This window comes from Carassius carassius, chromosome 41 (genome assembly GCF_963082965.1).
Source record: "Carassius carassius chromosome 41, fCarCar2.1, whole genome shotgun sequence".
NCBI classification, from domain to species: Eukaryota; Metazoa; Chordata; class Actinopteri; order Cypriniformes; family Cyprinidae; genus Carassius; species Carassius carassius.
The window spans coordinates 8,467,162-8,481,014 of NC_081795.1; the positions used below are offsets into that span (position 1 = coordinate 8,467,162).

The 13,853-nt window shown below is 36.0% G+C and overlaps 1 protein-coding gene across 1 annotated transcript; it reads right to left on the reverse strand.

Annotated features, from left to right (window-relative positions):
* Nucleotides 1–224: 224 nt before the first annotated feature.
* On the reverse strand, nt 225–11,645 carry LOC132123228 (nitric oxide synthase, inducible-like). Its single transcript, XM_059533802.1, has 30 exons — nt 11,560–11,645; nt 11,330–11,398; nt 11,199–11,243; nt 11,073–11,120; nt 10,946–10,993; nt 10,817–10,864; nt 10,635–10,736; nt 10,246–10,394; nt 9,868–10,030; nt 9,691–9,782; nt 9,446–9,587; nt 7,451–7,590; nt 6,587–6,761; nt 6,401–6,502; nt 5,972–6,166; nt 5,724–5,806; nt 5,435–5,579; nt 4,987–5,091; nt 4,718–4,767; nt 4,466–4,640; nt 4,246–4,366; nt 3,642–3,720; nt 3,321–3,508; nt 3,077–3,243; nt 1,614–1,824; nt 1,398–1,485; nt 1,187–1,308; nt 936–1,084; nt 574–768; nt 225–409 (listed from the first exon to the last, which is right to left on the reverse strand). Exons 2-30 carry the CDS (start codon nt 11,390–11,392, stop codon nt 371–373), a joined length of 3,429 nt encoding a protein of 1,142 aa, XP_059389785.1. The 5' UTR covers nt 11,393–11,398; nt 11,560–11,645; the 3' UTR covers nt 225–370.
* Nucleotides 11,646–13,853: the final 2,208 nt, after the last annotated feature.

The window sequence follows — 13,853 nt, forward strand, 5'->3', positions numbered from 1 at the left end:
CACCACTCTAAAATTCAGGTCAATCTTCTCAAAAAACGAACAAAAATGCATTAATTTTAAGCAAAAAGACAGGAATAAAAATACAGTATATTTACAAGCAGGAAATAAGATTTTCTCAATAATATAAGCTGTACAACCCACTTCTTAATGCAACTTAATGCACTGCTGTTGCTGGCAAAGTGTTTCACTGGGTTTCTAGTGTATTTGTGATTTTTATTCAATAGTTTTATTTGCAGTTAAGAGAGGTTTTGTTATTATTTTGGAAGCTGTATGAAAATCAAAAGATTATAAATTAAAAGATTAAAATCTCCCCGTTTTTTGGTATGTTTGAATATTGAAAAGACTGAGATGGTCCAGGGGATCTCAAGCCCTAGGATCCAAAGATGTCCTCATGGTACCGCTTTTCATTCTGTGAACAAAAAGCATAATCATGTAAAATTAGTGACCGTTTGTCATTACAGACTGTAAACAATTCAGCATTTCAGGACAAGTGAGCTCTAGCAGGAGCATAATTGCTTTTAAACATTATTATCTGAAGCAGCTATAAAATGTGTTAACAATTGAAATATTCACCTTGAGCCTTGACAGATATTCCTCAACCTGAGTAAGAGTAATGCCCAGCCGGCTGACTAGGATTTCCTTGATAGTGGCAGCCACATCATGGGCCATGTTCATGCCTCCACAGATATACAGATGTCCTGGATTATGGTGCAAAACCTCAAAGACCTGGTCACTCAGTTGTTCTCGCAAGATATCTTGGACATAAACCTGTACCAAGAATGAAAAAAAAAAAAACAGAGAGAGAGCAAGAATATTGAAAACAGTGTTAACAGCTGTTTAGAATCATTTTTTAGATACACTATCAAAATTACTAGATTACAGATATACAGAGATTTTTAGATATAGATATTACTAAAGCTGTCAAGTGTATTAACCTTGGGTTGTCCAGTCTGCCTAGAGTAAGCGGTTGTGATACTGCTTAGGGTACCATTATCTCTCATGTCCAGAGTCTCGTCTTTGTAAATATGATCAGTATCTGAACCTCGACACCCAAACACGAGTGTAATTGGATTCCCTTTCAGACCTTGAAGAAATAACACAAGTTGAGGTTCAGCAACTTGAGGCAAGCCCATTTCAGATCCACTGTTGAAAACACTTGAAAGTGATAAGGGATGAAATTCAATACCTGTTTTTTTCTTGTCATGGAATTGCTGTTGCCAAAAGCTACGGAATGGAGCAATGCCGCTTCCAACTCCCACAATAATACAGGGAGCACTGCGGTCGGATGGAAGGTGGAAACCTTCAGAGCTGTAATTGTTTCATAAATGAAACAAGTTAATGAGTTACGATCAGAAAAAAAGATCCTATACTTCTTGGGAATGTGAAATGAAGGGTACCTATGGACAAAACATGGCACCATGTCTCCTTCTTTGATGCTGTTGAGCCAGGTACTACAAAGACCAAAATGCAGTGGACCTTTTCCCTCTAAAGAGAGAAGAACATATGATAACAACAGATTACATTCCTCATTGATGCTAGAAGATCTACGTGTAGTAGAAAGTTAATCTCTTCGGATATCAACTAATTGATCATAGGGAATATGTTTCCGGTACCCTGTGTGTAAAAGCTGACCACGGCCACAGTGAGGTGGAGCTCCTGAGGGTGGAGGTCTGGGGAGGAGCTGACAGAGTAGAGGCGTGGCTTCAGAAGAGGCAGCTGGCTGAGGAGAAAGGCCGCAGAAAGTTCCAGAGAGGAAAACTCATCTAGCACCTCAAGAAAAGTAGGTTTGTGGAACTCCTTCCATGTTGCATAGACTTGGAAATCCTGTCATAGAGGGATATCTCGGTATGTATTTGCCCAATAAACAAAGTGAAAACAACCTATGATAATGTTCTTTTTTTTCATGAAAAGTAAGAAGAATTAATTTCTGCATAGGTGTTCATACACCATAATGTAAATTGTCACTATCAATATAATGGGCGATTTTCTGAAAGAATAGACTTTTATCATTAATATATGCAATAAAATGCATAGTTAATGAGCCCCTAACACATGTACTCTATATATAGCATTTTATTATCAATAGCACTTTTAGCACACCCACTGCTTTGGATTTTTAAATGAATTATTAATTTACACAAATACAGTTCTATAGTATTTTCTTACAAATTTGCAAAATCAAATTGATTCCATTTAAAAAAATACTGGAACTAAATGACGTTTGGTTCTGTTACTGGTTCTCGCATGTTCATTCGGGATGCTAAAAACTGCACTAAGATAATTAACTGTTACTGGTTCTCGCATGTTCATTCGGGATGCTAAAAACTGCACTAAGATAATTAACTGTTACTGGTTCTCGCATGTTCATTCGGGATGCTAAAAACTGCACTAAGATAATTAACTGTTACTGGTTCTCGCATGTTCATTCGGGATGCTAAAAACTGCACTAAGATAATTAACTATGCATTAACACCTCTACAGAATCTACAGCATGAAACAGTCTGTTCTTTCAAGTGACTCAAAAATACACATCACAACCAGGACCTTTTCCTGAAATAATGATTTAAATGATTAGATCCTTTTTATTGAATAAAACACAAAGTGTGACTAGTTAAGTCCAGCACTATAACAACTGATTCTTGGGAATGTTTTTTTAGTGAATCAAAAACTAACAGCACAACCAGTATAGTCTGATCCAAAAAAAAGAAAAGACCCTTATAAGCTGGGTCTTTAAATTGAATCAAAGACATACAGCAAGCAGTAGTCTGATTTCCAGATGATTTAATCTAATGAGTTGGTTCTTTTTAATAAATCAGAATCATTCACAAAAAAATCAGAATTAGAATCTTTATGATTTTTAGTGAATCCAACAGACACAGTGACTAGTATTGTCCGAATCCTGAATGAATGACTCTGATAAATTGGTTATGTGTGTGATATGTGAGAAGTTATTTAAAAGCTTGTGTAAATACACCTTATACAATTTAAAAAAAAAAAAATAATTTTAAGGAACCAAACTTCTTTACAATTCTCATCCATAGTTCTGCAACATTTTTGATTATAAAAAGTGACTTACTGTTGCTAATGCAAGCAGGCGCTGTCTGTGATCTTCCTGCTTTGCCATCTTTGAGAGTTTGCGGAGGAGGCTTTGTGAGGGTGGGGTGGTGACATCCAGATAGTAGGTAAGAGCTTGGGCAAGAGGACATGGTGGTATTCTTTCAACTTTCTGCCACCTTTCCCCATCTGTAGGACAGCATTATTAGGTATCATTATGATATTATGTGTAAGACTTCCATTATGTAATGAAGTAGGTTCAGTACCAGGGTAGGCGCTGAGGGATTCCAAGTGTAGGCTCTGATTTATAGGAGGGGCATTGTCCAGATGCTTCAGGATGCCATCAACTAATTCAGGTGAGTTCCCTGGGAAAATCCCTACATGGTCTCCAGGGACAAAGTTTAAGGGCTCTGTGTTTCCATCCATCTCTAACTCCACCAATATTGTAGCACGACTGAGAACACAAACAAATCGAATAAAAAATGTGATCTGAGAAAACAAGCAAAACACAACGTAACAAGGCATCGGTTATATTACTATTTTTACCAATAAAAAATTATAGATGCATGAATATTTGGTTTGAGAACCTTGACTTTGGGCTCTGTAGATTCTGCCTTCTCTTTAGTTTCATGGGAACCACAGCTTTAGAATGGAGAGCTGACAGAGCTGTAAAGCCAAGCAAGATTATAATAATCACTGCTGAAATCTTACAAATAAATCTGTTAATGACATGATTCTTGAATTCTCATTTCTGATTGTGAAATACTTATTATAATGATTGCGTTTTCAAAATGTCATTAAGTAATTCAATATTCATATGTTATTAATATTGAACTGTACTATATTTTGCTGAGTAAAATGTTTTTAAAATGAGAAACAGCAACACTCTCAGTAATAGCTGACGCTGTCAATGGGGCGGTACCTTTTCAAAAGGTACATATTTGTACATAAAGGGCCCATTTTGGTACCTTAAAGACACATATTGGTACTTAAAGTGTACACACGGTATTAGAACTTAAAAAGTACAAAAGTGTACCTTTTGAAAAGGTACTGCCCCAGTGACAGCTGTTGTACCTTTAATTCTGAGAGTGAAGAAATGATCAATGTAGCATATTTGCTTCACTTTTTGACCACTTCTACCAGTTTCCCTTTATGATGTGTTTTTTTACAAGGACGCAGGTTTAAATGTACCTGTGATTCGGTCAACTGTACAACTGTCATTCTGAACTCTGTGCCTCTGTGGATCCCAGGAATCTGCCAGACCTTCTTTTCCTGGAAGCTGACCTTGAATGTTAAACTCCTTGCATGCATCCTATACATAGAGAAAACACTTTCATAATTATTTTTTATCATTCACCAATTTAATGCACTGAAAACAATGGATGCTCAATGTTTATTTTATTACTGAGACCTTAAAGGCAGTGCAAGCCCAGGCTGAGAAAGCTTCCTCCTGTCCGTTCAGCTCATCTCCCTCTCCTGTGGCAGACACACGAATGGCTCCCAGCGCTGCAAACCTATCATCCACTGTATGGGCGAATGCACAGAAGTGTGGGTACATTCGAGAGCCGAGACCAAACACAGAGTACCTAAAAAAAGAAGTCATTCAAACAATGTACTCTATACAGGAGGGGAAAATTAATTTAAGTAGGTTTTAAATACTGACCTGACTTGGTGTCTAAGGTTGGTCAGGCTGAGAAGCTGCTTCTTGAAACTCTGTGAGGAGAAGAGAAATCATGTCAGCAAACAGCAAATAAAAATCACACTCTAGTTTTTGTGCTGCTTGTACAAATAATCACTGCAAAAGCAATTGATTTCTTCCTAAAGACATTTTCATTTTGACATATCGTAAATTCTGCACTAATTATGTTTGCAGATAATAGTCTTTCATTACTAGCATTACTATAAGGTCAGTGTGCATAAATATGTCCACACCTCTCCATTTCCTGGACAGTCTCCATTGCCAAAGGTGCTGGTGACAACAAATAAGAGGCTTTCCTTCTCAAGTTCACTGAAGTTGTAGTCCCCCATGCAAACGACCTGTATAAATAATAAATAATTTATATATCACAAATATGTGTGATAGCTAAAAAAAACAATGTCCAAGCTCAGTGTGTATTTATTAGTTATACACATATTAACACTTATTTCATAGAAATAAATCGCATCAACCTAACCAAACTGTAAATGTAATGTTAAGGTTTAGACAAGGTAGACTTAGCTCCTTAAGGAACCAGTTTCTTAGTTTAACTTTTAATAGAGGGTGATATTATTATTAATGTGTCACATACGGCCACTTCCTGCCAAGTGTTGGTAATAATGCTTAGACTGAGTCTTAGGAGAACAATAAATTGCAATGAATCAGGGGTGACAACCAACTTACTTTGGAGCTGAAGGCATAGTTCATCATGGTGTTTAGTTTCTTAGCAAAAGTCTTTGATTTCCCTGTTTCTGTGGCGTACAGAACAGTGCAACGCACCCTCTTGGCCAGGGCTGATTTAATGAGTGTCTGAGAGAAAAGCACTGCTCTAGAAGAAAGAAAAGAAAATGAGAATTTGAGTTATATTGGCTACTCACATAATGTTCACAGCTAACCTTTCAAGCATTCATAACATTGTTGCAAAGAGATTTCTTCTGAAAACTAAGAAAGTGTGAACATGATATTGTGGTACCTGATCAGTCCTTTGAAGCTGATTTGATGCTTCCTCATATTTTTCTTCTCGTCCTTCCACTTGTGTGTCAACCATGGATCAGGCTATACATGGCAATAGATGAGATAAGTTACACCAAGAACATCCCAAAAGTTTTGTTTGTACATCATCATATTTTACACAGCTACAGTACATACCACTAGTCTGGCAATTATATTTTAGCAATGCAGCTTTTCTAATGAATGCGGAACACTTGGATGATAGTGTACCTGATAGTAGAAAAAGGGTGACAGAATGTAGTTCAGCATTTCCTGGTGAAACACAGGGGTTAGAGATCCAGACATTGGTGGCACCAGCCAGACCCAGTCAGCTGGACAGCCTCCTCGAAGACGAACCTCCATCTCCATGTGCTGCATGAAGGACTCTGATGCAGTATGGTGGTCAGTAATGGTGACCTTGTTTTTCTGTTTGTCAGTAAGTAGAAAAGGTCATAAAACATTTACCAAAAAGTTGCATTTAATCTTTATCCATATATTGTCTTTGTATGTTATTTTTTTAAATCTGCTTAAGCCCAACTGATGATGGAGTCACCAAAAAGTGGACCTCCATGCTTACGATTTTTCTAAACAACCAAATACAAAAACATTTTTTTCTTACCGAACTGTTTTACACTTCTTTGCTATGTAAATCCACTTTACCTGAAAACTATGCATCACTGCGACATTGATGGCCACCAGAGCCTGATCCTTCCATAGCGAGGACAGTTTTTGTGTCTCCAAACCCATTTGACGGCCAACCCGCTGTGAGACAACAACATCAAAGAAAACTTCTAAAAACCTCTGAACTTTCTCTTCTCTACCATAACATTAAGAATGTTGTAGCACCTCAAGAACATTGTAGCGTTTGGTATCACAGAAGTCCCTCACTCCAATCTCAGTGCCCATGTACCAACCATTAAAAGGACATGCTGGGAATTCAAGACCACCAATCTCCAGCAACATGTTGGACACCGCAGGCAATGCAAACCATCTGAGGTTCAAATCCTTAAACCACTTGTACCTGAGGAAGTGCATGAAACCATTAAACTTTACTGGCATGCAAAGGCATTGGCATGTATTTTGCAATGGTTCCAACAGACCCTGGATGATGTAATTGAATGCAATACTTCATGTGTAAATAATCTATTTTGCTGATACAAATCCATAACATTTCTTGTGCTGCATAGTTGCACAAATATATGACTCAGTCTACCAGCACTTCAGTCAAATTCACATAGTACTTAACTAAACTACTCAGGTAGCTTTCTAAAGTGAAGTGTTAGAATGTGACTGGCTTGACAACATTACTTTGGGCCTCATTGGTTAAACTCATTTGTTAGGTCTGGATGAAAGAATGTGGCATAGAGACAGGCTGTCTGAGGATTGAATGGCTTTGCAACTCTAGCATGCGTTTAAGTGCCTAGGAGGGTATGATTTAAGAGGTCCTTTAATGCAAGCCCTTGAATAATTTTCTCTTCAAGAAAACAGATTTACTGCAGAATCAAGTGGAATTTCAGAAATCTGGTAGTCTGTGTAAAAAACATTTTAATTGAAACATATTACAAGACTGAACATCTGATTTGTGTCTTTGTATTAGAACCATCAATGCATAGTGATGTAACACAATAGAACCTTATCAATCAACTAGTGATTTCAATCTACTACAAGCATGTTTTCCATTCAGCTGAGTGCGGAACTATTGCCACTTACTGTGGGTGCTCCATGGGGACTTCCAAAATCAAATGTTGGGGAATTTCAAAAAACTGAGGGTCCTCTTCGTTAGCTTGTAACACCATTGGAAGCACATCAAATTGACCATACTTTGGTGTCCACCCAAGCTGGATGCAAATCTGTGTGAAAATAACAAGATTTTGTACAGTACATTAACATTTCAAATTAAACAAGACATAAGAGTGATTTAAAATGGAGAAAGTTAAATCTTTAAGTCATATAATATGTTATTGCAAAAGTAAAATACATTTATAATAATTATTTAAATAATACATCAAATTAATAATTATTTAAATAACATCTATAATGAAAGTATCTACTACAACCCGAATTCCGGAAAAGTTGGGACGTTTTTTAAATTTTAATAAAATGAAATCTAAAAGACTTTCAAATCACATGAGCCAATATTTTATTCACAATAGAACATAGATAACATAGCAAATGTTTAAACTGAGAAAGTTTACAATTTTATGCACAAAATGAGCTCATTTCAATTTTGATTTCTGCTACAGGTCTCAAAATAGTTGGGACGGGGCACGTTTACCATGGTGTAGCATCTCCTTTTCTTTTCAAAACAGTTTGAAGACGTCTGGGCATTGAGGCTATGAGTTGCTGGAGTTTTGCTGTTGGAATTTGGTCCCATTCTTGCCTTATATAGATTTCCAGCTGCTGAAGAGTTCGTGGTCGTCTTTGATGTATTTTTCGATGCGCCAAATGTTCTCTATAGGTGAAAGATCTGGACTGCAGGCAGGCCAGGTTAGCACCCGGACTCTTCTACGACGAAGCCATGCTGTTGTTATAGCTGCAGTATCTGGTTTTGCATTGTCCTGCTGAAATAAACAAGGCCTTCCCTGAAATAGACGTTGTTTGGAGGGAAGCATATGTTGCTCTAAAACCTTTATATACCTTTCAGCATTCACAGAGCCTTCCAAAACATGCAAGCTGCCCATACCGTATAAATTTATGCACCCCCATACCATCAGAGATGCTGGCTTTTGAACTGAACGCTGATAACATGCTGGAAGGTCTCCCTCCTCTTTAGCCCGGAGGACACGGCGTCCGTGATTTCCAACAAGAATGTCAAATTTGGACTCGTCTGACCATAAAACACTATTCCACTTTGAAATAGTCCATTTTAAATGAGCCTTGGCCCACAGGACACGACAGCGCTTCTGGACCATGTTCACATATGGCTTCCTTTTTCCTTTTAGAGCTTTAGTTGGCATCTGCTGATGGCACGGCGGATTGTGTTTACCGACAGTGGTTTCTGAAAGTATTCCTGGGCCCATTTAGTAATGTCATTGACACAATCATGCCGATGAGTGATGCAGTGTCGTCTGAGAGCCCGAAGACCACGGGCATCTAATAAAGGTCTCCGGCCTTGTCCCTTACGCACAGAGATTTCTCCAGTTTCTCTGAATCTTTTGATGATGTTATGCACTCTAGATGATGAGATTTGCAAAGCCTTTGCAATTTGACGTTGAGGAACATTGTTTTTAAAGTTTTCCACAATTTTTTTACGCAGTCTTTCACAGATTGGAGAGCCTCTGCCCATCTTTACTTCTGAGAGACTCTGCTTCTCTAAGACAAAGCTTTTATAGCTAATCATGTTACAGACCTGATATCAATTAACTTAATTAATCACTAGATGTTCTCCCAGCTGAATCTTTTCAAAACCGCTTGCTTTTTTAGCCATTTGTTGCCCCCGTGCCAACTTTTTTGAGACCTGTAGCAGGCATTAAATTTTAAATGAGCTAATTAAGTGGATAAAAGTGTAAACTTTCTCAGTTTAAACATTTGCTATGTTATCTATGTTCTATTGTGAATAAAATATTGGCTCATGTGATTTGAAAGTCTTTTAGTTTTCATTTTATTAAAATTTAAAAAACGTCCCAACTTTTCCGGAATTCGGGTTGTAGAAAAATATTTTTAAAAGCAGAATATCTATTATAAAGAACAGAGACCGATATCTACCTCTGTGAAGTCAACACTGGCAGGATCTCCTATTATTGTACCATCTGTCATCTTATAACCAGCGTATCGTATGAGCTGACTATTCCATACACGGAAATCATGTTGGCCATCAGTTCTTTGAGGAAACACAGTGATGGCAGACCTATCAAAATAAATACACTTTATTGTAACATCTTTTTACATTTGCAAAGATAGTCAAGATGGATGGATTATTAAAAAGCTGGAATAACACATTTCTGGTTTACCTCAGGTTGCCCCCATTGGTAGCAAACTGAATATGATCGCACATCATCTGAAACATATCCTCAGCAGTTCTGCATTTACGTGCATCAAACAGCTGAACAGAAAAACAAGATGCAATGTGAATGTAACTATATGATGGCACACTTAATATAGGTTCGGGTCCAAACTAGAGAAGCTACCTGCAAATTAGCCCACTGAATTCTGCCAATGCATCTAGGTGCATTTCTCCATGCTTGCTTAGCCCCAAATTCCAGTTCTTTTTTGGTGAGTTGATATGAGCCAGTAGCCTCTATTTCTTTTGTGACTTCCTCCAGACGAGACATGTGCTCCTCAATTTTTGAGCTGGATAACAGACATAATACAGTCAAACAGCCTATTCAGAATAAAACCAGTTCATGGTCTTCTGGCATTAAAAAACAGAGTGAAGAACAGGAGGAATATAAGCACTTTCTTAGAATCAACCACTGAAAATCCACAATGATCAACCAATAATCTGAATATTTTAAGGAAACATGTCCCTGTCAGTGTCTGTGGTGAGCTTTGTAGATGCTTCCTACTTTTTAATGGACTTGTAGTACTGATTGATGAAGTCAACAGCTTGCGTGAGGATGTCATCGGAGCTTGGTCGTGTAGAGGAGGGACAGCGTGTCATAGCTTTTGGAGTCATAATAGAGCCTTCACAGACTTTAGACATGCAAATCTGGCTCTGAAATAAAAGGGAAACGTTAATATTACTCTTTATTACTCAAGCAACTGCCACACAGATAAACTGTAACAATCAGCGCTATAAAAACTTACACACATACATGAAAATAAAAATAAAGTTTTTAATTTAAACTATATTGGGTTATAGCTAAACCCCCAGATTTGTGTAAATTGTCTACATTTGTTCATAAAAAAACAACAACACTTTTTAGAATGACTCGTTAGTGTAAAAATAACTCACCTGAACCGCTCTGTGATGTAATGTGTCCTGATGGCACGAGCCATCCTGGAAGTTCTTCACTTGCTTGGAAAATGGGCATCGATTCACCTTATTCTCCCATTGCTAGGCATACCATTAAAATGTTAAGATATTGCATTTCAATTATGACACTGTATTTTATGTTAATTAAATTTTTTGCTCACAGTATTCGGCGTAATCTGCTGCAGCATTACATTCTTGTTCTCCCATTGCTAGGCATATACCAACAGAATATAAGAATAATGCATTTCATTTATGATACTGCTTTTGATGTTAATTACAATTTGGCTCACCGTATTTGGCGTAATCGGCTGGAGAATTACATTCTTGTTCTCCCATTTCTAGACATACCAGCAGAATGTAAGAATAATGCATTTTGTTTATGACACTGCTTTTTATGTTAATTAAAATTTTGCTCACCGTATTCGGCGTAGTCTCCTTCAGTATTTCATTATTGTTCTCCCATTTCTAGACATACCAACAGAATGTTAGAATAATGCATTTCATTTATGATATTGCTTTTTATGGTAATTAAAATTTGCTCACCGTATTCGGTGTAGTCTGCTTCAGTATTATATTATTGTTCTCACACTGCAAGACATATCAACAGAACATAAGAATATTGTATTTCATTTATGGCATTGAATTTTACGTTATTTAATTAAAGTTTTGCTAACCGTATTCGGTGCAATCTGGGGCAGTATTACATTCTTGTTGGCTTTAGTGGCCTGGTTCCCCATGTTTACCTGACATATATTTAAAAAAAAAAAAAATTAAATGTTGCAGTATTTCAGTTTTTGAATTGTTAATCCATAATACATAATAGAAAGAAATAATATTTTATGTATTAAAAAGTATATGCACATATATACACATATGTACATAATTTCATGAATAAGTTTCTTACCTTTATGCCAGTTCCTTTTCTCAGTTTTCAGCAGTGCAACTTTCACATGCTTATATACTCTACACAGACAGTCTGTTGGTGACGGCAGGTCAAGAGTTGTGCTGGACGTAGCATTGTGACTCAAGAAGGGTGGAACATCAGTCCAATTATAGTCAAACCACGGGTCAAATTTCACAGCCACACTGGAATCTCCAGAATCTGTGAAACTCTGACAGTTTGATGAATTGAAAGAGAAACCTTTAATACACCTCACAAGGTATCTGGACATGTCTGAAAAAAAAAAAAATCTGTATTTCAAGTATTACGATTATTATTAGTCATCCTCGAATGGACCGATGAAATGAATGAAAAAAAATAAAAATTTGATAGATTTGATAGATTCTTGATAGATAAAAAAAGTCATTTTTCATTCCACCCATTCATGTATGTACTGTACAATACATCACAAATTCAAGATGTATAAAGGTTGTTCTGGTTATATATCTGATATAAGCTTGATTATATTAAAAGGAATACAGGAATAAATTATATAAATATGTAGTTCAATAAATGTGTAGTAAACTAAGTTTGAATTCAGTTTGAGATACGTTTTAAATAGGTATGAGGTTTGCAGTGTTTATGTTTGTAGAAATGTGTCTAAGCGATTGGGAAAAGCAGTAAGCTCTTTTATTACCACATTGCTCATTGTGAATTTTCCAAATTCACGTGTGAAATAAAACCTCATCCTTCTTCTTTCATTATGAAAGCTCTTTAAAGTGTGTCAAACATTATACCTTCTCACAGAATTTGAGTCTGATGAAGATTGATGGAAAGTTGTATCTTAGTTTCAAGGAACAATGAATAATACTTTTAGACATTATGTGCATGAGAAAATCATATGATAATTTTGATGGTTTCTTAATAATGAAGCTGCCACTTCTGTCAGTTTACAGGTTAATTGCAAAATACTATAATCACAAAGCAATTATAGTGGATTCCTTTTGTCAGTCCTCATCCTATTATCGCTTTCATTATTCAGACCTGCACAACTATATCTATTTGCAACAATAGGCCTATATTGCAGAAAATGGGACTTGATTCACCCAAACTGACATCATTGTTATTTAAACTTGAAATGATCTAAGTAATTTTGATTTTGCAATGTAGCTTCCATTTATTTAGCAATAATGAAAGTCACACAAAGCAACCAGATCACATCACATTCTTCTGTTTCACAATCAGCCCCTCAACTAAAACCTCTTATGGGTATTAAACACAATACTGTATTGATTGATTTTTTTTATAATACATTTACCTCAAGATGTTTAAACATAAGGTTGTTGTTTTTCTCTTGCATTTATTATTGTGATACTGATATGATAACAGAACTACTTCAAAATAAAAATTGGTATCTGTAAGAGCATGGAACATTTGACCTACCATAAATCTTCATTTTTACAGGAAAGCTTCCAGTAGTTATCAATAAAGTCAATAATTTTACAAAAATTCTGCAGTGATTTAGGAAATGTCTCATTATTAAATCATCTATTTCTGGACAGTGACATTCATAATCTTATATAATTCCATAATCTATACCACTAAATTTGATAGTATGATAGAACACAGTTTACACCATCAGGCATAACTAAACTAAAACCATAACTGCCCATCATAAGAAAAGTATTATTGTTATTATTTTAAAAAAGCATCAAAATGGACCCACTGCACTGCTAACATACTATTTCACATGAATAACTTGATCAGTGAGAAGGTTGGTGGCAGTACTGTAATAACTGGGTTTGCATATTATTGTTATTACATTTTCTGGGGAAAAACACCAAAATGCTTAAATGAAATATTACATGTATTTATTAACATTTCATTTAAAATGTTAATAAAATGAAACTAAAATAAAATCAAATGTTTTGTACAAAATAAACATTAAATGTACTGTGCAAGTATATGACATGTCAGAACATAATCAGATACTCATAAACTTATCAAGTAAACATCAGCTATTTGTCATACTTGTTAAAGTTTGGATGGAATTAATATGGATCATACAACATTTGTCTATAACCTGTGGGTTATGGAATTACATTTGGTTCAATAATGATGAACGAAACTTTATAAAACTGAACGTAACTTTTTCAGAAACTTTCAAAAATATGCCATTACAAAAGAAGAAAAACACAATGAAAATGAAAAAAAAATGAACTCAGTCGCATAAATTTAACAAGCTCTTCAAATATGCTTCATTCTTTGTTAATGTTTTTCAAAGATTCGTTTTTGCTAATCGTGGATTCTGAATGCAC

What these genes read in the sequence shown, in the direction of transcription:
- LOC132123228 (XM_059533802.1), bottom strand. Translation starts at nt 11,392, where the DNA reads ATGGGGAACCAGGCCACTAAAGCCAACAAGAATGTAATACTGCCCCAG. An exon ending in CACCCTTTTTCTACTATCAG is followed by an intron (nt 5,807 to 5,971) that starts GTACACTATCAT and finishes TGCCATGTATAG; the next exon opens with CCTGATCCATGGTTGACACA. An exon ending in GGTCAGCTTTTACACACAGG is followed by an intron (nt 1,486 to 1,613) that starts GTACCGGAAACA and finishes TTCTCTCTTTAG; the next exon opens with AGGGAAAAGGTCCACTGCAT.